The following is a 25,644-nucleotide window of genomic DNA, read 5'->3' as shown; positions in this document are numbered from 1 at the left end:
GATGGGCCAAGATAAGACATAGGATAATAAGGGAATCCCATTCGTTTTTTGATACTGTGGGAACACATGTGTGGTAGTGGGTAAGGGGATTGTTTATTTATTATGTACTGATTGTACAGAGTGGCCACAAAGTCCCTATGCCTAATAGTGTGTCCTGTTACTTATTTGTTTTCCAGGTATGGCTTCAGCATGACGGACACCAGTGAGTACAAAGAAGAGAGACTGATTGCTTGTGTTTGGGTTCACGACCGTGCGCGAGAAGGAGCAAGTTTTGAAGACATGAGGACAAGATATTCCCAAAGGTTCGATAAGCCAGCTCCGAGGAGCAGCACGATGCGGGCATGGGAGAAGAAGGCTTTTTCAATAGGGAGTGTCCTTGACTTGACTTGATTTAGAGCAAGGCTCTTCTGCAGCGATTTCCCACCATTACATCAAGATGAAGCGTATTTTTTTCAGATGAGTGTGCTATTTTCTCAGCAATCGAGCCAGAAATGTTTATATTTGTCAATCACAACAAATCACAACGAAATGTGATACAAGTGTCGTCAATCACACTGCTTATTTGAACATGCTTCAGCCGTGGTTTGTTCCACAACTACATGAGAGAGGTCACGAGGCAACAGCTATCTTGCAACAAGATGGTGCACCAGCACATTATGCTCTCGCAGTTGGAGAATATCTCGACGACAAATTCAGTGGACGATGGATTGGACGTGGATCTGAGATAGTGTGGCCTCCTCGAAGTCCGGACTTAACAACATGTGACCACTTGCTTTGGAGCAATGTGAAAGAGGAAATTTCTCATCTCTGCCTAACAACAGTTGAAGACCTCAAAACAGCTGTCGGGGCTGCTATTATGACCTCCAACCCTCAACATGGAAGAAGATGTCCAGAAGAACATAGAGAAAAATTCAAATTTGTGCAGAGAATGGAGGGGAGCATACAGATAAATTCTAACTTAAATTTAACGGCGTGCATGGGGTCTCAGTGGCCACTCTGGTACAGGTTGGTTGCATGTGTTTTTGTACATTGCTCTTTTGTAGATTGCTCCTCATGCCATTTATTTTAAATACACATATAAACCTGACTTGGTCTCTTGGGTGAATTCTGGTAATCAAAATCAAATCTGTCTGGTAATCAAACAAAATGAAAATCATTCCAAACAGGAATCTTACTGTTTTTAAGGACATCATAATGGACACAAACAAACAAGTCACGAAAAACTAATTTAACATTTTAAAATAAGGTGGTGTAAAAGATGCCAAAGCCATTTCTTTCTACCTTTAAAATCTTTATTTTATTTCAATTGAATTAAACACATTGCCAAAGAAAGCCTACAACCCATTCAATTTTTCCACCTTTTGTTGCCTTATAGCCTGGAATTAAAATGCATGAAATCAGACCTTTTTGAAAGTAAAGTAAAAATCAGACTAAATTAGAAATTCTACAAATTTCAGAAAATAATTTTAAAAATACAAAACTAGAATATCTTGGCTGGATAAGTGTCCACCTCCCTGAGTAAATACTTGGTGGAAGCACCTTTGACAGCAATTCCAGCTGTGATTCTGTTGGGATAGGTCTCTACCAACTTTGCACACCTTGATTGGGCAATATTTGCCATTTTTCTGTAAAATAAAACTGTTCAATCTCAGTCAGGTTGCATGGGAAGCGCTGATGGACAGCAATCATCAAGTCATGCCACAGATTTTCGATTAGATTTAGGTTGGGGCTCTGACTGAGCCACTCAAGGACATTTATCTTTTTGTTCCTTAGTCACTCCAGTGCAGCTTAGGCTGTGTGCTTCGGATCGTTGTCATGCTGAAGGGTGAGCTTCCGTCCCAATTTTAGCTTTCTTGCAGAGGGCAGCAGGTTTTCCTCTCGGATTTTACTGTTTTGCTCCATCCATTTTCTCTTCTATCCTGACAAGTGCCCCAGTCCCTGCTGATGGGAAACATCCCCATAACATGATGCTGCCAAAACCATGCTTCACAGTAGGGATGGTGTTCTTTGGGTGATGTGCTGTGTTGGGTTTGTGCCAAATGTAGCGTTTTGCATTTAGGCCAAAATGTTCCATCTTGGTTTCATCAGACCACAACACTTTTTGCCACATGGCTTCAGAATCGCCGGAGTGTTTTTTTGCATACCTCAAACGGGGCTCAAGGGGGGCTTTTTGAGTAATGGCTTCCCTCTTGCTACCCTTTGTACAGGCCAGATTTGTGGAGTGCTTGGGATATTGTTGTTACATGCACACAGTGACCAGTCTTTGCTATAAAGGCCTGTATCCCTTTCAAAGTTGCCATTGGCCTCTTGGTGGCCTCTCTGATTGGTCTCCTCTTTGCTTGGTCATTCAGTTTGGAGGGACCGCCTGATATAGGCAGGATCTTGGTGGTACCATACACCTACCACTTTTTAATGATTATCTTGACTGTACTCCAAGGGATATTCAAGGTCTTTGAAATATTTTCATACCCATCTCCTGATCTGTGCCTTTACACAACTTTACCCAGGAGGTATTTTGAAAGCTCTTTGGTGCTCATGGTTGAGTCTTTACTATGAAATACACTACCCAGCAGAGGAAACCTACAGGAAGAGTTGATTACTGAAGAGGTTATGTTTTCACCCCTGTCTGTCTGTCTATCTGTCTGTTTGTTTGTGAACAAAATATCTCAAAAAGTTGTGGACGGACTCGGAGGAAATTTGGCAGAAATGTAGCATATGTGACAAGGACGAAATGATTAGATTTTGGTGAAGATCCGGAACCGGATCCGGCTAATATCGTTTTGAAAATGATTCTTCACCATTGGGAGATACGGCCAAAAATGATACATAGCACGATATCTCAAAACGTTATGGACGGATTTGGACGAAACTTTGTGGACAGGTTGGGTGTGTGATAAGGACGATTCAATTCCATTTTGGTGAAGAGCTCATTTTATTCTGAAATAATCAGAATCACTACAATTTAACACAGGTGGAGGCCAATTCACATGGTGTGAGATTTTGAAGGTGATTGGTTACACCTGAGCTAACTTACAATTGCTATTACAAGGGGGGTGGAGCATAGGCGTAGTTTGACTTCTCTATTTGGGGGGGCAAGGGCTTAATATGAATAATGGGTAGCTAAGTCTGACTTCCAAAATGACCGTTTGTTAGTGTAGTTACAGTGTACATGAAATCACAAATACAGTTTACGCTCATTATTGTTACTCACGTTTAAATACGGGATGTTTTTATCTTAATTGTAAACTACTGAGAAAAAGTAAAGTGGGGGCATTGCCCCCTCCCCTCTGTCTCCCCCCCCACCCCCAAAACTCCAACGGTGGGGTGGACACTTATCCAACCAACATATTCTAGTTTTGTATTTTTATTTAATTTTCTGAAATTTGTATAATTTATTTTTCACTTGGAAGTTGGGGGTTACAATGTACAAATTAAATTTAAAAATGTCTGATTAATGCAATTTCATTCCAGGCTATAAGGCAACAAAAGGTGAAATTTTTGAAAGGGGGTGTAGACTATCTATAAGCACTGTATGTGAAAACTGTAGAACACAAAGCACCTGATGAGCACCTTCAAAACCCTTCCGTAAAGCAGTACTTGGACAAAATATTATGGCATTTTACATAATCATGACCAATCAAATTTACCGCTCACAGACCTTACCCATGTCCTTGTTTCCCAAGACTGCACGGGGTAAGGTGTTCGATGAACTCCCTAGTTTAATTGTGATAAAGGATTATGCGTTGATATTTGTTTAGAAAGCTGTTGTCTCCCCTCCTAATGTTTGTGCCTAAAACCGCTTTCCCCTTAAATCCCATGGCGATGAGGGCAGAGGCACTGTTGTCTCGAAGCAGACTAGCTCACCCCTCCCAGCCCTTTTTGTTCTGTGAAGAGACAACCTTCTACATGTCTTGTTTCAATCCAAGGAGCTGGTTGTTCTGCTTTTGTTTTCTTTATGTAGACCCCACCTCGAGTGGCCTTCTGGCTTTGTGCCGGTCAATATCCCCCAAAAAATAAAAATAAATCCCTTATTAATGTCCTTACCTTTGCAATCTGTCCTAAATGTGCCTTAATATGGAATTTGGCCTCGTAAGACCGTAAAGGCACAAGTTTTGGGGTCATGCCCCAAACACTTTCCAGGAACCTTTGGGAGGTTCAAGGGAGGGGCGCACCTTGATTGATGGCCAAATCGCCAATCAGTATAGAACAGGCATGGCAGGGCTACGTCATGGAGTGGGTCATCGTAGAAGCCATAAAGGCCCACGCGCAAATTCCAGTCGGTGTTCACGCACTTCCAGGGCAGCTAGGAGAGCTTGCTGTACAGGTTGAGCTCCTTGGTTCCGTTATTCTGCTCTCCCTTGGTTTGTGGCTGCTGGACACCATTCTGTGACAGTTTATTTTGCCGGTCCAACTTGGACTGTTTCAGCAGTTGGCCAGAAGTTCTGCGGATATTCATGCCTGCTGCCGTGGAGACAACTGTCCGATTCCCGTCTATCCTGATTCCTGTCTATCCTCTGAAGTGTGACCACTTTAATAATGATTTGTCAGGATTTGGACTAGGAAACTGGCTCGGGTCCGACAACTGCAACATTGGTGTCAGGAGTGGTATACGGACCTGAGGTGCAGGAGACTGTACCTCAAAAGTAAATATTTTATTTGACCGCGTGCAATTTGGGGCTAATTTAATTTTACGAATACGGAAAGTGATCAAGGCAGCATGAATCACAAAGGGGATTGAGAAGGCACAGTAGAGTCACCACCCCATCCAGTAGCCCAGCACCCAACAGAACCCAGAAATCCCTCTCTACAGGCCAGAAATTGTACATCAACCATCAATTTGCGGCCATACTGGCCATGAGACAATAAATAATAGTCAAAATGTGGCATGTGGAGCTGAAATGAGGGCTGGCCTGGCTAAGAGGCACAATATGGGGACTGATATGAAGGCAGGCCAGGCTGAGCTGACAGCTAAGATTGAGGATTGCCAGGCTAAGAGGGAGGCCAGGCATGATAATTTGGCAGTGGGTTTGGCTGACTTGCGGGCCATGCAGCGGGGAATGGTGGCCGGCCAGGCCAGTCAGAATAAGAGAGGTGATTTGGGCCACAGTAAGGGCTGCCAGAACAGTTTAGGGGAGAGGACACAGTTTGGGGTAAAGGGAACATAGAGGAAATTAAAACGGAGACAGGGCAAAATAAAAAGGAAGTAGAACTAAAATGAAACACCAAAATAGCAAAGAGGTTAGAGGGAGAAACAAAAACACCTTTAGAGGCCATTTTTTCCCAGCAGAGTGGGGGTTGGCCTTTTTTTGGGCACCGTGGTCCCCTTTTTGAAGCAATGTTTTATGGCCGGATGCCCTTCCTGCCGCCAACACTGTTGGTCGCCTCTTGCGACACGCAGGGAATTACCAGTAAGCAGGTACTCAATTTGCCGACCTCGGAAGGATGACAGGCTGAGTCAACCCCCCTGGCGTTAATTCAGCGATCAACTGGGATTCAAACCCAGGATCCTCGGATCCGAAGCCGGCACCCTAACCGCGAAGCCAACACCAGGCTCGTTAGAGGGAGAGACAGGGGAATATAAAAAGATATAGTGCCAGAGGAACATAAAAGAGTATAAAAGAGGAGGCATGAGGACGTGTTGGGGCATAGAAGGACGAAGTGTGCGAGACCCCTAAGGTACAGGACTCCATGCTGAGAGAGCCAGAGGAGAGGTACAATCGCCTGGTGGAGCGAGCAATTGCTGCTACCAGGTACGTGGACACACAAGGCAATGGTATGAAAGGGGAGTGCGTCCAGTTAATAGAGGCTTGGATAGGACTCTTCCTGGGGAGGTGCGTGTGCTTGAATGTCTGCTCGTTCCTGTGTCCGATGCCGAGGCATGTGAGTGTGGGGCGAGGTTGAACAACAGGGATGTGAACCGTGCACCTGTATGCGCGGTGAGTCGCCGCCATGGGAGGCCAAAGCCGTGCATGCCGGTGTGGGTGTGGATGGGCAAGATGTCAGGGGGTACAGGCAGGATGCTGGGGGTAATGGGCAGGATGCTGGGGGGAATGGGTAGGATGCTGGGGGGAATGGGCAGGATGCTGGGGGGAATGGGCAGGATGCTGGGGGGAATGGGCAGGATGCTGGGGGGAATGGGCAGGATGCTGGGGGGACTGGGCAGGATGCCGGGATGAATGAGCAGGGGCAATGGAAGGAGCCGGCAGAGGTAGTGGAAGAAGTGGCCAGGGGAAATGGAAGGAGTGGGCAGGGACAGTGGAGGGAGCGGGCAGGGAAATGGAAGGAGTGGGCAGGGACAGTGGAGGGAGCGGAGCGGACAGCGGAAATGAAAGGAGTGGGCAGGGGCAGAGGAGGGAGTCGGCAGGGGAGGCGTGGGCAGGCGAAATGGAAGGAGTGGGCAGGGACAGTGGAGGTTGCAGGCAGGGGAAGTGGATGAAGTGATCAGGGACAGTGGGGGGAGCAGGCAGAGGAAATGGAAGGAGTGGGCAGGGGCATTTGAGGGAGCTGACAAGATGCCAGGGATGGGGGAATGAGCAGGAATGCTGGGGATGGGGAGGGGGTTGAGAACAGGCAGGATGTCAGGAGGCCAGGGGGAACAAGCAGGATGCCGGGGAAGTGGGAGGGAGGGGAAGGGGGGGGGCAGGATTCCGGGGATGGGGAGGAACGGGCAGGAAGTCGGAAATTAAGTGGGGGTGAAGGGCAGGATAGTGGAGGGTGTGTACAGAGACAGTGGAAGGAGTGGGCAGGGGCAGTGGAAAGAGCGGGCAAGGGAAATGGAAGGAGTGGGCAGGGGCAGTGGAAAGAGCGGGCAAGGGAAATGGAAGGAGTGAGCAGGGGCAGTGGAAAGAGCGGGCAAGGGAAATGGGAGGAGTGGGCAGGGGCAGTTGAGGGAGTGGGTGGGATGCTGGGAAGTGAGTGCGGAAGGATGTGAGGTGGGGAACAGGCAGGATGCTGGGAGTGGGGGGGGGGGAGAAATCGGCAGGACAGTGGAGGGAGCACACAGGGGAATGGAAGGAGTGGGCAGGAGCAGTGGAAAGAGTGGCAGAGGAAAGGAAAGGAGTGGAAGGGGCAGTGGAGGGAGCGGGAAGGGAAATGGAAGGAGTGGGCAGGGGCAGTTGAGGGAGTGGGTGGGATGCTGGGAAGTGAGTGCGGAAGGATGTGAGGTGGGGAACAGGCAGGATGCCGGGAGTGGAGGGGGGGGGGGGGGAGGGGAGAAATCGGCAGGACAGTGGAGGGAGCACGCAGGGGAATGGAAGGAGTGGGCAGGGGCAGTGGAAAGAGTGGCAGAGGAAAGGAAAGGAGTGGAAGGGGCAGTGGAGGGAGCGGGAAGGGAAATGGAAGGAGTGGGCAGGGGCAGTTGAGGGAGTGGGTGGGATGCTGGGAAGTGAGTGTGGAAGGATGTGAGGTGGAGAACAGGCAGGATGCAGGGAGTGGGGGGGGGGGGCAGGATGCAGGGAGTGGGGGGGGGCAGGATGCCGGGAGTGGGGGGGGGGCGGGAGAAATCGGCAGGGCAGGGGAGGGAGCACGCAGGGGAATGGAAGGAGTGGGCATGGGAAATAGAAAGAGTGGGCAGGGCGGTACAAAATTCCCTGCGCAGCAACCCTCGTGCAACCTGATTCCTTCGCCCAGCGCTCTGTGTTGGTCCGCACATTCTTCACACAACCACACGCCGTACGTCACGCTCGCCCAGTGCGGATTTCCTGCGCTGCACTCAAAGCAAACCTGCATGGATGGAGCTCCGGGCAGAGAGAGAAAGGGCCCATGGGTGTGGAGTGAGTGTTCGCATCAAGCACAGCCCTCCTCAATGAAAAAGCACAATTCTTACAAATGCACGAGTCCCACTGAATCACCTTCTCGAAAAATATTTACGTAGAACTATATTATACTCACGTTGCCCCCGTTGATTGCCTGCGATTCCGCGAGGACGCGCCTAGTGCGCGGACTTGCCATGCTCTGCAGCACCGTAAGGAGGCTCGAAAGGGTTGGGTAGGTTGGGTAGGGGAGAGGGGGAGGGAGGTTGGTAAAGGATGAAAAACACAAAGCACCAAGATCACGGGGGCCCACCTGGCACATAAGCACTGCCTGGAGCGACAAGCAAGGTCTACCAATCGGATGCACGAATCACACTCGGTGTTTGATGAATGGACACAGCGCGTGCTGCATGTCCGCGTCACTATAGCCTAGTGAAGTGTCCACATCACACTGTTCAATGTGCTGACCACGCGGGGAAGCACCACCTAACCCGTTAGTGCACAAAATCCACATTCACCAATGAGAAATTATCACCGCAATCATCACAAACAAAACAATACATCATGAAAAAGAGCGTTCGCCTCACGATACCTATTCAGAAAGACCACGCCCCATCAAAACAAGCCACGCCCTGTAGATAATGCAACCCACCCGACAAGTGCATGCATCATCAAAAATAAATAAATCACCTGGTGGGAATAAACATGAAGCACATTTCTTTGAAAGCCCCAAAAAATAGTGATGGCAGCATGTAACTACAACGGGCACTCAGTGGAGAGTATACCTATGCCAGGTTGAAGAGGTTACGTTTTGAATCAAAGGGCAGATGTAGAAGACAAAGCGAAGAACTTATTCAGGTCTTCAAAATTGTCAAGACGTTGAATAACCTGGAGGTCAAGAGATTCTTCAAGATGGATGAGGGGTCAAGAACCAGAGGTGACAGACTGAAAATTAAGAAGTATCACTGGAGAACCAGACTAAGGCAGAATGCATTCTCAGTCAGAAGCATCAGCAACTGGAACTCACTTCGTGGAAGAGCAGTCAATGTAAACACTGTCAACCAGTTCAAGTCGGCATTGGAGGTACACTGGGCAAATCATCCAATGAAGTATCAACCCCACCAGCGGAATACATGCATGGGCGCAGTAGCGAGGGGAAAATAAGCATCGCTTCCAGCCTCTGCATACAAGTAAATCAAAGTAAGTAAGTGAGTCCTTCCTGGGCACACCTGAGCTCCTCACCACATTCAAGGCTTTCATCCGCAGCTGGATGGATTACTGCTCTCCCCTCTGGGCTGGTGCTCCTGCCTCACACCTAGCTCGTCTTCACGCTGTTGAAACCAAAGCGTTCAGAATCATTGGAATCTCCCCCGATGAAGCTAACTCCGAGGGCCTTTCACTCACTCACCGCAGGCAGGTTGGTGGTCTTTCTGTCTTCTACCGACTCCTCTCTGGCCTTGCTCCCCCAGCTCTCTCTGGGCTCTGTCCCCCAAATATTCCTACAGGTCGCACAAGATCTGCCTGCAACCCTCTTATGGTTAAACTGCCAAAATCAAGACTCTCTGCTCACCTTCACTCCTTCATTCCCTCTTTTCTTCCGCCTCTGGAAGAAACTCCCTCTCTCTCTTCAATCCCACTCCTCCCTCCAGGTCTTTAAAACAGCTCTTCACCACCATCTCTTATTTTTTTATTATTTTTATTTTTTTGTATACTGAATCGAGGCTCGTGAAAGAGCTAACATTTACTTCACAAACAAATCAACCAGACAAACAAAACACACAAAAAGAGGGAGCGGAAAACAAGATGGGGAGAGAAGGGGAAGCACACAAACACAACATTTGAGAGCAGGGAGATGTGTGGAAGGGAGAGGGCTTGGGGGGAGGAGGCGTGGGAAGGGGGGGGGGGGTGGAGGGAGAAGTATAAAACACAAGGACACCAAGGACTTCCAGGACAGAAGTTGGTATTTCAAAAAAGTGGCATTGGGGTGAAATTAGCGGGGGTAGAAAAGATCAAGGTTTTGGATGGGGGAAGATAAGAGATGGTGGTGAACAGCAGTTTTAAAGACCTGGAGGGTGGAGTGGGATTGAAGAGAGTGAGGGAGTTTGTTCCAGAGGCGGGAGAAGAGAGGAATGAAGGAGTGAAGGTGAGCAGAGAGTCTTGATTTTGGCAGTTTGACCATAAGAGGGTTGCAGGCAGATCTTTTGCGACCTGTAGGAATATTTGCGGGACAGAGCCCAGAGAGAGCTGGGGGGGCAAGGCCAGAGAGGAGTCGGTAGAAGATGGAAAGACCGCCAACCTGCCTGCGGTGAGTGAGTGAGAGGCCCTTGGAGTTAGCTTCATCGCGGGAGATTCCAATGATTCTGAATGCTTTGGTTTCAACAGCGTGAAGACGAGCTAGGTGTGAGGCAGGAGCACCAGCCCAGAGGGGAGAGCAGTATTCCATTGAGCTGCGGATGAAAGCCTTGTATGTGGTGAGGAGCTCAGGTGTGCCAAGGAAGGACTTTGCACGACGGAGGATGCCCAGTCGGCGACTGGCTTTGGAGGCCAGATTTGAAATGTGGTTTTCCCAGGAAAGATCATGGCAGATAGTGAGACCCAAAAGCTTGAGTGACAGAACTTCTTGGAGAGGATTATTCAGAAAGTGGATGGGAGGGTTGTCCATTCGGTCTTTTCAGAGAGACATCGTAAGAGTGTGAGATTTGTCAGGATTGAAAGACATGTTCCACTTGTTTGCCCAGTCTGTGATTTTGTCCAGGTCTGCAGAGAGTGAGGAGGCAGCAGACTGCCGATCTGAGGGATGAAGAATGGAGCGACAGAGAGTAGAGTCATCAGCAAAGAGATACAGAGCATTTTCAAGAGAGTCAGAGAGATCATTGATGAAGACCAGAAAAAGCACAGGGCCCAGAACACTGCCTTGTGGAACTCCAGCCTGAACAGGAGGAGGAGATGAGAGAAACCCATTCAGGGCCACACGTTGACTACGACTAGAGAGGAAGTCCGCCAGCCATGCGTGGAGATTTCCATTGATACCAAAAGAGGAGAGTTTGGTGAGCAGAGCGGGGTGCCAGACCGTATCGAAGGCACGTGATATGTCAAGGGAGACTGCTCTAATTTCCTGTTTGGCATTGAGGACCTCCCGATCTTTATCTTTTATCTTTTTATCTTTCCCGATCTTTCCCGATCTTGAGGACCTCCCGATCTTTATCTTTTCCCGATCCCGAATATCCCGATTATCTTTCCCGATCCAAAACCTTGATCTTTTCTACCCCCGTTAATTCACCCCAAATCCACTTTTTTGAAATACCGACTTCTTTCCTGGAAGTCCAAGCAATGTTCAAGTGTTTTATGCCTCTCCCACCCCCCTCCGCCTTCCCATGCCTCCGCCCCCCTCCCATGCCTCCTCCCTCCCTTCCCATGCCGCCTCTCCCCCCCCCCCACCCCATGCCTCCTGCCCCCATGCCCTCTCCCTCCCACAGATCTCCCGATGTCCCTGCTCTCCATCTTGTCTCCTGCTCCCTTTAACATATGTTTCATGTTTTATGTGTCAGTTTGTCTTTTTGTGATCAATGTTAGCTCTTACACGAGGCTCGATCTTGTATACAAAACAAAAGAAAAAAGAAGTAGTATCCCACTGTTAGGTTACATCTGGATTCGGACCTGAAGCAAAATCTAAACGGCTTGTTCTTGTCAACCTAAACCAACTCATCCACCTAGTTTTGTCATAATTTATCCACAAATTTTTGAGATTTAGGATATCACCCTCACAGACAAACAGTCTGATGGCAGGGGTAAAAACATAACCACCGTCCACCCTGCGGAGTGGACAGTGGACAGGGACAGTGGAAGGGGCAGGCAGGGGAAATGGAAGGAGGTGGGTAGGGACAGTGGAGGGAGTGGGCAGGGGAAATGGAAGGAGTGGGCAGGGGCAGTGGAAGGAGTGGGCAGGGGCAGTGGAAGGACTGGGCAGGGGAAATGGAAGGAGTGGGCAGGGGCAGTGGAAGGCGTGGGCAGGGACAGTGGAGGGAGTGGGCAGGGGAAATGAAAGGAGTGGGCAGGGGAAATGGAAGGAGTGGGCAGGGATAGTGAAGAAGTGGGCAGGGACAGTGAAGAAGTGGGCAAGGACAGTGAAGAAGTGGGCAGGGACAGTGGAGGGAGTGGGCAGGGGAAATGGAAGCATTGGGGGTGGTAGGATAGCATTGGGGTGGAAGGATAGCATTGGGGTGGTAGGATAGCATTGGGGTGGTAGGATAGCATTGGGGTGGTAGGATAGCATTGGGGTGGTAGGATAGCTTTGGGGGTGGTAGGATAGCATTGGGGGTGGTAGGATAGCATTGGGATTGGGGGTCGTAGGATAGCATTGGGGTGGAAGGATAGCATTGGGATGGTAGGATAGCATTGCGGATGGTAGCATAGCATTGGGGTGGTCGGATAGCATTGGGGGTGGTAGGATAGCATTGGGGGTGGTAGGATAGCATTTGGGGTGGTAGTATAGCATTGGTGTGGTAGGAGAGCATTGGGGGTGGTAGGATAGCATTTGGGGTGGAAGGATAGCATTGGGGGTGGTAGGATAGCATTGGGGGTGGTAGGATAGCATTGGGGGTGGTAGGATAGCATTGGGGATGGTGGAATAGCATTGGGGTGGTAGGATAACATTGGGGTGGTAAGATAGCATTGGGGATGGTAGATTAGCATTGGGGTTGGTAGGATAGCATTGTAGGATAGCATTGGGGGTGGTGGGATAGCAATGGGGGTGGTAGGATAGCATCGGGGGTGGTAGGATAGCATCGGGGTGGTAGGATATCATTGGGGGTGGTAGGATAGCATTGCGGGTAGTAGGATAGCATTGCGGGTAGTAGAATAGCTTAGAAGTATGCAGATCAACCCTGGGTTAAAATGTCGACCCAGCTATATCCTGCCACCTTGGTGTGTTGCACGCATGGCATTGCGTCAATATACAGTCACGTGAAAAAGTAAGTACACCCCATGTAAAGTTTTGACTTTTTCAACATATTTCAACATACAGCTATTTGATCTTCATTTCAACAATATTGATAGATAAAGGTGATATAATATAACAAATATCATGAAACATTTACATTTTGTAGTCCATTGTATAATTTAAATAAACATCAATGCAAATTTCGCATGTGGAAAAAGTAAGTACACCCTTGGCTCGAATAGGTGGTATTGCCCCGTTTGGCAGAAACAACCTCAAGTAGGCGTTTCTTACAACTGTCTACCAGTCTCTGACATCGACTGGGAGAAATTTTTGCCCACTCCTCCATGCAGAATTATTTCAGCTGTGCGATGTTTGAGGGGTTTCTTGCATGCACAGCTCGTTTCAAATCCCCCCACAACATCTCGATGGGATTTAGATCCGGGCTTTGACTTGGCCATTCCAGAACCCTCCATTTCTTTATTTTCAGCGATTCCTTGGTGGATTTACTGGTATGTTTAGGGTCATTGTCATGTTGCAAGGTCCACCCTCGGTTGAGCTTCAACTTTCCGACAGATGGCCTCACATTATCCTCAAGCACCCTCTGGTACAATGAAGAATTCATAGTGGATTCTATGATGGTGAGCTGCCCAGGCCCTGATGCAGCAAAGCTGCCCCAAACCATAATATTTCCCTCACCATGCTTTACAGTTGGTATCAGGTTCTTGTGGTCAAATGCTGTCTTTGCTTTTCGCCAAATATGTCTTCTGGTACTGTGGCCAAATAGCTCTACCTTTGACTCATCTGTCCAGAGCACATTGTTCCAGAAGTGCTGGTCTTTGCCTCAGTGTTCATTGGCAAACTTTAGTCTTGCCCTGATGTTCTTTCTGGACAGCAAAGGTTTCCTCCTGGCACACCTCAAATGTAAATCAAATTTGTGCAGCCTCTTTCTAATGGTAGACTCGTGCACTTTGACATCAACAGTGGCAAGAGCTACCTGTAGGTCCCGTGATGACATTCTGGGGTTCTTCGAGACTTCTTTCAGCATCTTGCGGTCTGCTCTCGGGCTGAACTTGCTGGGGCGGCCGGGCCTGAACAAGTTGGCAGTTGTTTGGAATCTTCTCCACTTGTAGATGATCTTCCGGACAGTCGAATGATCGATTTCAAATTGTTTGGAGACTTTTTAAATCCCTTCCCAGACTCGTAGGCATCTATAACCTTCTTTCTGAAGGCCTCAGAGAGCTCTTTTGATCTAGGCATGGTGACGCCGCACACTTCAACAACAAAGAGCAAACCAAACTAAATGTCTGAGGTTTAAATAAGACAGGTTCCTCGAAGATCCTCTCCGACGATGTTCTAATCATTTGCACCTGAGCTGGTGCACCGGATTCTAATTTTAGGTATTTGAAGTAGTGATAAATGTAGGGGTGTACTTACTTTTTCCACATGCGAAATTTGCATTTGTGTTTATTTAAATTATACAATGGACTACAAAATGTAAATGTTTCATGATATTTGTTATATTATATCACCTTTATCTATCAATATTGTTGAAATGAAGATCAAATAGCTGTATGTTGAAATATGTTGAAAAAGTCAAAACTTTACATGGGGTGTACTTACTTTTTCACGTGACTGTATGCATCGTCAATATATGCCTCTCCATCATGTAGGTGGATAGGAGTTCAGGTACGCCAAGGAAGGACTTTGTACGACGTTGGATGCCCAGTCGGCGGCTGGTTTTGGAGGCCAACTTTGAAATGTGGTTTTCCCAAGAAAGATCATGGTAGATAGTGAGACCCAGAATTCTGAATGATTGAACTTCCTCAAGAGGATTGTTAACAAAGTAGATGGAGGGTTCCTTCGAGCCCGAGATGTTTGTGCTCTCTCCACTCAAATGTCTTCATACCAAAGACTTTAAAAATGGGACATGCATGGACAAACAACCATAGGTTGGCAACCATTGCATATAGGCTTCAATGTGCCTAATGGCCACTTACGTTGGTGTCCCTTGCAAGGGAACGCGAATATTATTATTGTCAGACATGGCCAGCTAGTTCGTGAAAGACTTTGGCCAAAAACATTACCCGGCCGACCCCACAAGGTGGGGATAATTGGGGCAGCTAAGGAAATGGTAGCATGCAGTATAATATTTGTGAATTCAATAATTCGAATAAAAACAATTACCAATGGCTTTTGTAATTGACCCACTGAACAATTCAATTGTGCTTCGGATCATCAGCTGCGAACCATTCGCCATCGAAGTTTCGCCCCGTTAACTTCAGGAGCCCTCGGAGCTGTGGGTCCACAAGACTATTAGGTCATATCCGGCGCACAAAATGAGGAAGTGCAAGGTGTGGGCACGCTTCATCAATTGTTATGTCATCAATGTGGGCTTGTTAGTTATACATTTACCTTAGTCATTTAAGGTTGTTTGGTTATATTCCATTGATAACCATGCAAGATAATTGCTTTTGTCTGCTTTTTTTGTAAGTTAACTGCTGTTTGTCAGTCCATACTCCATAGGTGAGGGCGAGACTACCGGAAGGAAGCTGTAACACGTGCCCTTTTGTGGTTTGTTTTCAACGTATCCAATCACGTGACTGTTGTCGCGAAGGGTGCAGTAACCGGAAGTGACGTAGTTCCGCTGGCGGCCATACAAACATTTCGTATTATTTTTCATAAAACTTTATATTGTTAGAAAGAGAATTACTTCTAGCTTGTCGGAAAGTTAAAATTCTAAAGATCAGACAAGAATTAAGCGAGTTATGATCAAATAAGTTACACCGTTTCCATAATTTCCGGCTGTAACACGTGCCCTTTTGTGGTTTGTTTTCAACGTATCCAATCACGTGACTGTTGTCGTGCACTAACCGGAAGTTACGCAGCTCCGCGGGCCCCTACGTAATGTTAGGCGGTGTATTGGCAGTAAAGGTGAAACGTCATCTCAACACAACGCAATCACGTAATGTTAGGCGGTGTATTGGTGGGAAAGCGGAAAGACCCGTAAAATGTTTCAAGTATACTTTTAACACATGCGATATCGATCGTGATAATTTATAAATAATATTATGTTAAAGATAATCAGGAATAAATATTAGATTAAAAGAACAGTGCAAAGGCCGCAATTGCGCAATGTGCTATTTTAAAATGGCGGTGCTGCGGTCTGTGGTGTTTGGCGTTGCTTGAATCTGGCAGTTCGTGGCGGCTTATTCGTACTTTACAAGTTCGATCTCGTGTGATTTCAAACGTCGTTCACTCGAGCACATTCTACCGCCATGTGCTAAGCGATTGTCGCTTTTGATCCCCACTGTGATCCAGCATGAACAAGAAAAAGGGAGACAAGGGATTTGAAAGTCCCCGACCTTTCAAACTATGAGTTTTTCCCGCTTTCTCTGTGTGTTTGGTTTCCTGTGTTCGTGCGACGGTCTCGGTCGGTTTGCCTTGAACGGCGATGAACGCTTCTTACCGGGTTTTATCACCCGTTGTGTTTTATTGTGCAGTCCTTACGAGTTATCGCCATGATTGATCTCATTATGGCAGATCCACCTTTATAGTTTAACATCTGCTGCTTTACAACCAAACAAAATGAACTATTCATTGATTTTTCTGATGATTTTCCGTTATCATAGTGAAACGCACTGCATTCACCTGCATAACAAGACAAGAGGTACAATTGCTTTACAATCCATGTCCCCTACCAGGTTTCAGTTCAATACGTTAAAGGCTAAGGGGGAAATGTCTGGAAAACGGACCCATTTATAATGTGATATTTTCCCAAGTCCAAAAAGGTCATAATTCCATGAAAAATTGTCGAAACGTCCCGAAACTGAAACTTGTTCTGTAACTTATAATAAAGTCATGCTCCACTTTCAGTTGAATAGGTCAAAGGGTATGGGGATAAAGTGAAGAAACCCACAGGTGGGACAGACAGACAGACAGACAGACAGACGTAGTTCCCTCCTGGTGTGGACTAATAAGTATCAGTAAAATAATATGGTTCATGCAAGTGATACCGGCAAAATGAACACACCTCAATATGCCCCATTGGGTCACTAATGAAAGTGTCCAAATGTCCTCAAACACCCACTCCATTCCTAACACCAACACTATAACATTAACATGATAACACTAACATTATAACACTAACATTATAACTAACATTAACACTATAACATTAATACTACAAAATTAACACTAACATTGACACTATAACATTGACACTAACATTGACACTATAACATTAACACTATAACATTAATTCTACAAAATTAACACTAACATTGACACTATAACATTGACACTATAACATTGACACTATAACATTGACACTATAACATTGACACTATAACATTGACACTATAACATTGACACTATAACATTGACACTATAACATTGACACTATAACATTGACACTATAACATTGACACTATAACATTGACACTATAACATTGACACTATAACATTGACACTATAACATTGACACTATAACATTGACACTATAACATTGACACTATAACATTGACACTATAACATTGACACTATAACATTGACACTATAACATTGACACTATAACATTGACACTATAACATTGACACTATAACATTGACACTATAACATTGACACTATAACATTGACACCATAACATTAACACTATAACATTAACACCATAAGAACACCATAACATTAACACATTGACATTAACACAATGACATTAACATGAACACCATAACATAAACACCATAACATAAACGCCATAGCATTAACACCATCGCATTAACACGATAGCATTAACACCATAGCATTAACACCGTAGCATCAACACCATAGCATCAACACCACAGCATCAACACCACAGCATCAACACCACAGCATCAACACTATAACATTAACACTATAACATTAACACTATAACATTAACACTATAACATTGACACTAACACACAAACATCCCCTTCAGTGCACCTTCTCCCCTCCCAAGACCTTATGTCCATAAATATTGCAGTTTTTAATAATGTTCGTTATTTGATTTTTATATTTTGCAGAGTAATTTTGCTTCTCAACATTTTTACACCTTCAAATAATCTCCCTGTAAATGAGTAAAGAAAAAGAATGTGTTGCTCTGGGAAATGCGATGGGGTCGTTTTAATGACGACGTTCACGCATCTGCTTCATTGTGGATGTGGATGTGGATGTGGTTTTCATTGGGGTTTTTTTTCTGTTGTGTTTACGACCCACCAGGTTTTATGCATCAACAACATAAACTTTCAGAAGAAGTCTCTTATTGTAAGTCCTGTTTTAATATTTCCTTCAATTTTAATTTACTTAAGGAATTAATAGTGATGGCATTTGAAATGAGTTGCATTATTACCAATGAATGTTGCTCTTTAGAGCCTCCATGGTGCTGACTGGTGTTACATTTTATCCAAATTACTTAACCAAAAGTGTTTTATCAATTTCGTTTATGTGGTGTAATGATTAAAATTAGCACAAATGTTTACATCCTAACAGGGTTACGTGGAGCTCACCATCTTCCCCTACCTCGCATCCCTCAACAAAATCCGCCTCAACTGCAAGCAATGTCTCATTTATCGGGTCCGTGTGAATGACTATGAGGCTGCGTTTATTTACAACGATCCGACTTTGGAAGTGTGTCATCACGAGACGAAACAGTATGACATGACACACACACACACACACACGCGCATGCGCACACGCACACACGCGCACGCACACTGGGTGTGAGATCATTGTTTTTGCTTCAATAAGAGATCATGAGTGGCAGAATTTGAGTAATCGTATGTGCGACTTCTCTCATGTGAACCCCAGGAGGAATCTGGCTTTCTTTTCGAGTGCATATGCAGCTGCTGTTCAAGCAGTCGAAGCGGATTCAGGCAATGGGGAACTGTGCATCAAAATACCCTCGGAATTAAGAGAGCATGTGGAAGGTACCCGCTTGCAGGTCACGACCATACACTTCTTCTGTGTTACATACATGCTTGATACTGTCATACTTTTGTAGTTATACAGATTTTCCAGTTATGGTTTCTTCTAGTTACTCCATTATTGAAGGTTTGTCATTGCTGAAATGTCTATGCGTTGCCTGAAATGGTTCTTTTTTTTTATGCGTCGGAGACATGTTTTCAAGTTGTCCGTCCGGCTGTCCGTCCGGCCATGATAGGTTTTCGTTACTGCGATAACTTGAGAATGGTTGAAGGGATCTTAGTCAAACTTAGTGCAGGTATGTATAATGAGGTAAAGATTAACTGATTATATTTTGGGGTTACGAGGTCAAAGGCCAAAGGTTAGATGTCATGTTAGGTAAAAATCCTGTTACCGCGATAACTTGTGAACCGGTGATGGGATTCTGACCAAATTTGGTACACTTATGTAGAATGATGTAAAGATGAACTGATTATATTTTGGGGTCAAGATGTCAAAGGCCAAAGTCTGTAATAGGTCTATAACTTGAGAACGGCTGAGGGGATCTAATTCAAACTTGGCACAGATATCCAGTGCGGTAATGATGTAAACATGCACAGGTATCAAACTTGGCACAGGTAATGATGTAAACATGAACTGATTAAATTTTGGGGTCAAGAGGTCAAAGGCCATATGTCATGCCAGGTAAAAATGTGATAGCTTGAGAACAGCTGAATGGATTTAAAACAAACTTGGTACAAGTATTATGATGACTAGCAACGGTACCCGCCCTACGGGCGGGGCTTCAATTGGGAGGCCCAAATGAAAAGGCTAAATATCAGAAATTGAAGGCTTTTTTTCTTTTAAACGATTTATATAAACATCCGTTAAATCTCGATCGGTGCAGCCGTTTGTGCGGCACCCGGGAAAATAACGTCATGCGGGAGCAAGTATCAGCAGGATGTGGCAGTGTGGGAGTCCACGTTTCTGATCCTCCTTCATGCCGAAGGAGCCCACCACTTCTCCAAGCATTCCGCTCTTCAGATCCGCCATGAGAGATTTAAGCTTGATACTGAAGACCCGTGCAGTTAGTCCTCCCGATGTCGTATGTACTCCCGATACGTGTTTCCTTCATTGCAAAAACTTCCAAATCAACAGTTAAAAGGATTTTGAGCCGACAGCTATTACGGCCTTGGCAAGATCGATGGAGACAGCGATCTGTTAGCGTATTCACCGCCCAAATAGCGATGTGGAATTCTCTCATGTAGAGATTAAATGTCGTTTGAACTTTGGCCGAGGTCATTATTTACTTTTGATGATGTTTATATACGAATGATGTTTAATGATGTTTATATTGGTTTTGGGTCGTCCTTTCCGCATATCTCGTGGGATTGTAAGTTGGAGAGACGGCCGTGATGGCGGGGAGGGGGTTGGAATTCTCCCAAGCAGGGATTCAACCCGTGTCCTTATAAAAGGTCTTTGTCCGAGGTCACCAAGTCCGATCGGTGCAGCTGTGCAGCGATCGGTGCAGCCGTTTGTGCGGCCCCGGGAAAACAACATCGTCACAATGAAAACATCTTCACAATGAACGTTATGCGAACGCGAATGTTATGCGGAGTCCAAACCTGAGAATGCTGGAGACAAAAGCTGAAATTGGGAAAACTAAATAGCCTATCTTACTCCTGGAGATCCCAGGATTACCCACACAAAATATCGTTGCGATCGGTTCAGCAGTTTTTACGGTACCTTTGAACGGACGGACAGACAGACAGACAGACAGACAGACAGACGGACGGACATTTGGTGAATTATAGTAAGATGTAATAATGTGGGCGGAGGCATATTGGTCGACGTTGTGATGTCAAAGAGTGTCGTTCTAGTTTGAAAATAGTTTGACTGTTTCGTCGTCTACCTTGTAGTTTTTCCTCGTATGCATGATTGTTTACATGCAAGCATTTTCATTTAACGAGTATTGTTAAACACCAGCTGTTCCATCGTCTGTTTTCATCATTGTTTTACCTCGTATCTCATCTATGTATTGTCCATTGACACTTCCCTGGCAGAGTTGCGGGGTCTCAAAGTTCACATTGAATTCTGGCTGGACCAGCCTAAAGGCGGTCTGCAGTTTGTGGTTCCTGAGTTGGAAGAGAGCATGGCAGAGAGAGCGGCTCATGTGTTCTCATATGGACATCAGAATGCATCCAGGCAAGCTGTCTGTCTTAATGTCACATCACTTAACCTACTTTGTCTTTTTGAGTCACCCTTTTCTTTGCCTTGTCACATCTTATGTTTTCCCTTCATCCATATTTAGGTTATTTGTCCAAAATAACCTTACAGAGTGGGTCCCGGTAGCTAGTCTGTGGACCAAATTTGGTACGATGCATTACGATAGTAAGGGCTCATGGGGTTGTGCTCCCCATCCGGATGTGCCCACTATAAATTGGGTGAAACGGGGGGTTATGCCCCAAATATTGGTATTTCATTCAAAAATCTTCTCAGAAACCAACAACCAGATCCAGACCAAACTGGATACGCGGCATCGGGACCATGCCCTAACCACAAGTTGTGCTCCCCATGGCCGTATCTCCCTTGGAAAAGGGGGCCACGGGTTCCCTCCCCTAATCCCTTGTATTCACTAAAACATATTTTCCTCACAAACTACATGACCGATATGGATCAAATTTGGTACAATACATCAGAACATTAATGTCTCATGGGGTTGTGCTCCCCATCCGGATCCGCCCAATCGAAGAGGTTGAAAAGGGGTGTTTCACCTCAGATTCAGGTAATTTATTTTCAAATCTTCTCAGAAACCATGGGGAAATTACCGTCAGTCCCCCATGGGGCTATTTTTTTTTAATTCTTGCTTTGTTGAAGACTTTGTACATTCGACTTGTGCTCATTCATGTGTCTGTCTGTCAAGTGATGGATGAATGAGAGAAGGTGACATGTTGATAAGCCAACAAAAAGGTGCATGCAAATGTCATCGAGATTGTATCTTGTTTGCGAGTACCTCTCCACAAAGTCACAATTTCTGTCTGTGGTGGGGTAGAAGGAGATCATTATCTTGTCCTTCCGGAAATGCCTAGGGCTTTGGATTCAGTGGCATCAAATATATGCCAAATGGACTGATGGAGCTGCAGCCCACACTGGAGAAGCATATATTGGTGAACTACAGTGGAAGGCTTTATACGCTGCGGTAAGCTAAAAATTGTTGTGTTGAGGAAGAATTTGGCACAATGGAGACGACCAATGCAGCATCTGCGTCTCAATGCAAACCTGGCTGTATATGATCAGGCCAAGACAGGTTATGGCAGACGGTAAGAGGAGGGATTCCAGAAACTGAATCACCAAGAAAGGCTACCCACTTCCAATCCAATGAAAATCTCATGAGATGATCCACCTGGATGCCAAAGTTGAAATTTCATCCAGATTTTTGGGCAGTGTGTGGAATCACCAGCAAAGTGCTAAAGGCAGTTTACAAGGGAAACTGATAGGTCGTTTATGTTTATGTAAATATTTAACAGAATGGGTACATGTACATTGTCTTGAGGTACACTACTTTTAGAACACCTCAATTTTTCCAGTTTTTCTTGAAATTTACGCAGTTTAATGTCTCAATGTACTCTGAAATTAAGCGTAGAACAAATAAACAATTGGAGATAAATAAGAAATCATAGAATCATTTTGTTTAACAAAATTTAATTTAAATTTTGACTCAGCAAAGTAGCCACCTTTTGCAGATATAACCGCCAAACACACTCGTGGCATTCTTTCTCCAATGGAAATCAAATATTGTTCGGGAAGTTCTTCCCAACACTGTTGCAGAAGTTCCCACAAATGTGTTGCACTTGTAGGTTCCTTTGCTTTCACCCTTTTGTTCATTTCATCCCAAACCAGCTCGACGGGGTTCAAGTCTGGAGACTGTGCTGGCCATTCCATGATTTGAAGCCTACCGTCTTGTTCTTTACCTCGAAGGTAGTTTTGACATAGCCTGGAGGTGTGTTTATGGTCATTATCTTGCTGTAGGATGAACTCCTGACCAACTAGGCGTATACCAGAGGGTATAGCATGGTGCTGCAAAATGCTGCCGTGGACCTTTTGATTCAGGGTGAAAGTTACTCTGTGCAAGTCGCCGACTCTGGATCCAGCAAAAGAGCCCCAGACCATCACACTTCCTCATCCATGTTTGACAGTTGGTGTCACACACTGAGGAACCATCCTTTCGCCTACTTGACGGCATACAAAAACCCTGCGTGATGAACCAAAGATTTCAAATTTTCAAAATTCAATTTTTTAATTTTCAAATAAGACCTTCTTCCAGTCTTCAGTTGTCCACTGGCGGTGGGTGCTTCATGGCCCAGGCAATCCTCTTTTTCTTATTTTGCCATCTTAGCAATTGCTTTCTTACTGCCACTCGACCTGTCAAACCTGCAGCTCGAAGTCTTCTCTTCACAGTTGAAACTGAGACTTGCTTACTTCGACCAGTGTTAAACTGTGCTTGAAGCTGTTATCCTGTGAGCCGCCTATCACGCAAGCTGTTGACTCTCAGAAACTTGTCTTCTGATTCTGTTGTGGCTTTGGGTCTGTCAGAGTTTCCTCCAGTTTCCAAGTGCCTTTTGATGGTGTAGGAAACTGTACTCACTGACACCTTGGCTTTCTTTGCAATTTCTCGAAAGGAAAGACCTACACTTTTAAGGGTTATAATGGTCTGTCTGTCTTCCTTTGTTAATTGCCTTTTTCTCACCATTATGACAGCAACATTAAACTGTGTAAATTTCAATAAATACTGGAAAAATTGAGGTGTTCTAAAACTTTTGACTGGTAGTGTACACCAGCTTCTGGCTGGAGCATGGATGAAATTGCACCTTCGCAAGTGACATGTTGTTCATTGCATGGACAAAGTCAGAAATACATGCGGGAAGGGGGCCTCGATAGCCCATATCGAAAACCTTGGCAAGCAGAGCCGGGTGCTGTTCTGTGTCGAAGAAACGAGATGTCCAAGAAGACACCCTTGATGTCCGGGTTTTCAGTGCATTCATCCAATAGGCAACGACATGCCAAGAGTTTAATGGTCTTGGGCTCGAGACAAATTCAGAATTGGTTGTTGGATATGCAAGCATTTGGAAACCTGAGATCAGCTGCAACAATAGTGGGCCGAATTCTTTGCATTCAAAGAGAAGGTCCCCAAAACATCTTTCCCACTTCCTCCCTTGCCTCTCCTACAGGTTGCTCGGTGGGCTTGAATGAATTAGCACAGACGTATTAAAATCTCTCTGCTGAGCTGGAATCGGTTCTATTTCTCCTCTTTGCCAAACTATTCTCTTCAGTTCATCTACACTCTCCATTAAAGATTGCACACAAATTCAAGAGAGCCAATACCGTTCCGATAATTTACAGATCAATCCCCCTCTTTTCAAGTTCACGAAATGATGGAATAAGCTTCGTCTTAAGCTCCGTCCTTTGTTGCGCCACCGGCGAGGAGAGAGGGAACAGATGGAGAGTGCATTATATCACAGAGTCTACCAACTACTGCCAGGCCTATCAAGACGGAGAATTCAGAGAGCTTTGGTTTTATTCGTGATTGGTGAATGGCTTTGGTGGACCTTCGGACAAATGCGTAATTGTTTTGAGCTCTACCGATTGCTTCCAGGTTACCTGTTCTGGGAGTGTTGAAATAGACCGCTTATCCTCATGACTTTATGTACCCAAAGCATGGAGACAGATCAGGAAAGCCGAAGGCTGGAGGCAGTGGACATGTGCATGGGTCATTCATTTATTTCATGTCGTAGGCAGCCTGTTGCTGCTGGTTGCATCATTACAGTGAGTGTGGCTTTGCCACTGATGCAGGTACCTCTTATAGCTTAGGGAAATAGTTTGGAATTTGGCCAGGTTGCCTGCAGTAGCTCACCTACTCTTTGTGATGGACACAGTGGGATCTTTAACATCCACCAACAACTATTTGTTGGGAGACGCGGCACCCGGTTTAACATCCATCCGAGAGATGGCATGTCCTCTATATTGCTACTATGTATATGGTCCATGTCGTGTGACCGATGTCAACTTTTAACGGGGCCTGCATGAAAAGCATGGATTCGTGAATTGTTAACTTCCTCTGCAACTAAACACGAGACTACACGACAAACACAAAGGCATGGTAAAAGGGTGGCAGCAGCTATACAGCACCCCCTAGTCCCAGCCAAGTGGTTTCATGACATGATGAATACCTTTCATCTTGCATTTCATTGTTCGAACTTCCCTTTTAGTTTCTGAGACATATTGGTGAATGTTTGTTGTTTTGGTGTCACATGACAAATTATACATAATTGATTAACTTTACCTCACTTAACTCTGTTTCATAGATTAGCACTACCAGGCCGAGGTGAGTGGGCATTCCCTCTGTCATGTGACAAATCGAGTATGTAAGACCAATTCTGACTTGTGAAGCACTTTGTACTGTTGCAGGTTTTGGTTTCCATGCATCGACTCATACTCAGAGCTGTGCACATGGAAAATGGAGTTCACGGTCGATGCCTCCATGGTAGCGGTCTCCAACGGAGACCTCACGGAGACCATCTACACGTCTGACATGCGCCGTAAGACCTTTCACTACACACTGCCGACACCAACGGCTGCATCAAACATCTCGCTTGCTGTCGGACCCTTTGAAATCCTGGTGGACCCAAACATGCACGAGGTACCTAGTGTGACAATTTCATTTTAACAATACAACAACACTTTACAACAACAATGCAACAATACAACAACTAACAACAACACAATACAACAACAATATCAAGCAATAACGAATAGTTACACATCATAACAGGTGATTGAAATTAACTTCTCGATGAACCTTTACAAATTGGTTTGCAATGCACTTGTTTACTCATTTTTAGCTCACCTTTAACATAGTTCAGGTGAGGTATTTTCATCACACAGTGTCTGTCAGTCAGTCAGTATTTAAACACTTGGATTTTCTTCTCCAAAACTACACATACTGTTTTGATGAAACTTGCCCATAACCTTCATCAC

At 45.5% G+C, this 25,644-nt stretch overlaps 2 protein-coding genes across 7 annotated transcripts in view; one reads left to right on the top strand and one right to left on the bottom strand.

Moving 5' to 3' along the window:
* Nucleotides 1-8,203, bottom strand: part of LOC137414455 (ADP-ribosylation factor GTPase-activating protein 1-like) — a 61,319-nt gene extending 53,116 nt beyond the window's left edge. For both annotated transcript variants that reach the window (XM_068099992.2, XM_068099993.2), the window contains exons 1-2: nucleotides 7,891-8,203; nucleotides 7,613-7,722 (exon numbers count right to left, since the gene is read on the bottom strand). In XM_068099992.2, the coding sequence (XP_067956093.1) occupies nucleotides 7,613-7,722; nucleotides 7,891-8,073 (293 nt within the window). In that variant the 5' untranslated portion in view covers nucleotides 8,074-8,203. The remainder of the gene's footprint in view (nucleotides 1-7,612; nucleotides 7,723-7,890) is intronic.
* Nucleotides 8,204-15,799: 7,596 nt separating this feature from the next.
* TAF2 (TATA-box binding protein associated factor 2) overlaps nucleotides 15,800-25,644 on the top strand; it is a 162,170-nt gene continuing 152,325 nt past the window's right edge. The window contains exons 1-6 of one of the 5 annotated variants that reach the window (XM_068134798.2): nucleotides 15,800-16,062; nucleotides 17,919-17,973; nucleotides 18,199-18,359; nucleotides 18,517-18,635; nucleotides 20,673-20,814; nucleotides 25,075-25,306. In XM_068134798.2, the coding sequence (XP_067990899.2) occupies nucleotides 16,010-16,062; nucleotides 17,919-17,973; nucleotides 18,199-18,359; nucleotides 18,517-18,635; nucleotides 20,673-20,814; nucleotides 25,075-25,306 (762 nt within the window). In that variant the 5' untranslated portion in view covers nucleotides 15,800-16,009. Of the gene's footprint in view, nucleotides 16,085-17,918; nucleotides 17,974-18,198; nucleotides 18,360-18,516; nucleotides 18,636-20,672; nucleotides 20,815-25,074; nucleotides 25,307-25,644 lie in introns of all 5 variants that reach the window. The other 4 variants (XM_078767761.1, XM_078767762.1, XM_068134799.2 and 1 more) reach the window with 4 other exon arrangements.

This window comes from Myxine glutinosa, chromosome 13 (genome assembly GCF_964187855.1).
Source record: "Myxine glutinosa chromosome 13, kmMyxGlut1.1, whole genome shotgun sequence".
Lineage (NCBI taxonomy): Eukaryota > Metazoa > Chordata > Myxini > Myxiniformes > Myxinidae > Myxine > Myxine glutinosa.
The sequence above is the reverse complement of the archived record's forward strand: the minus strand, read 5'-3'. Positions and strand labels throughout refer to the sequence as shown.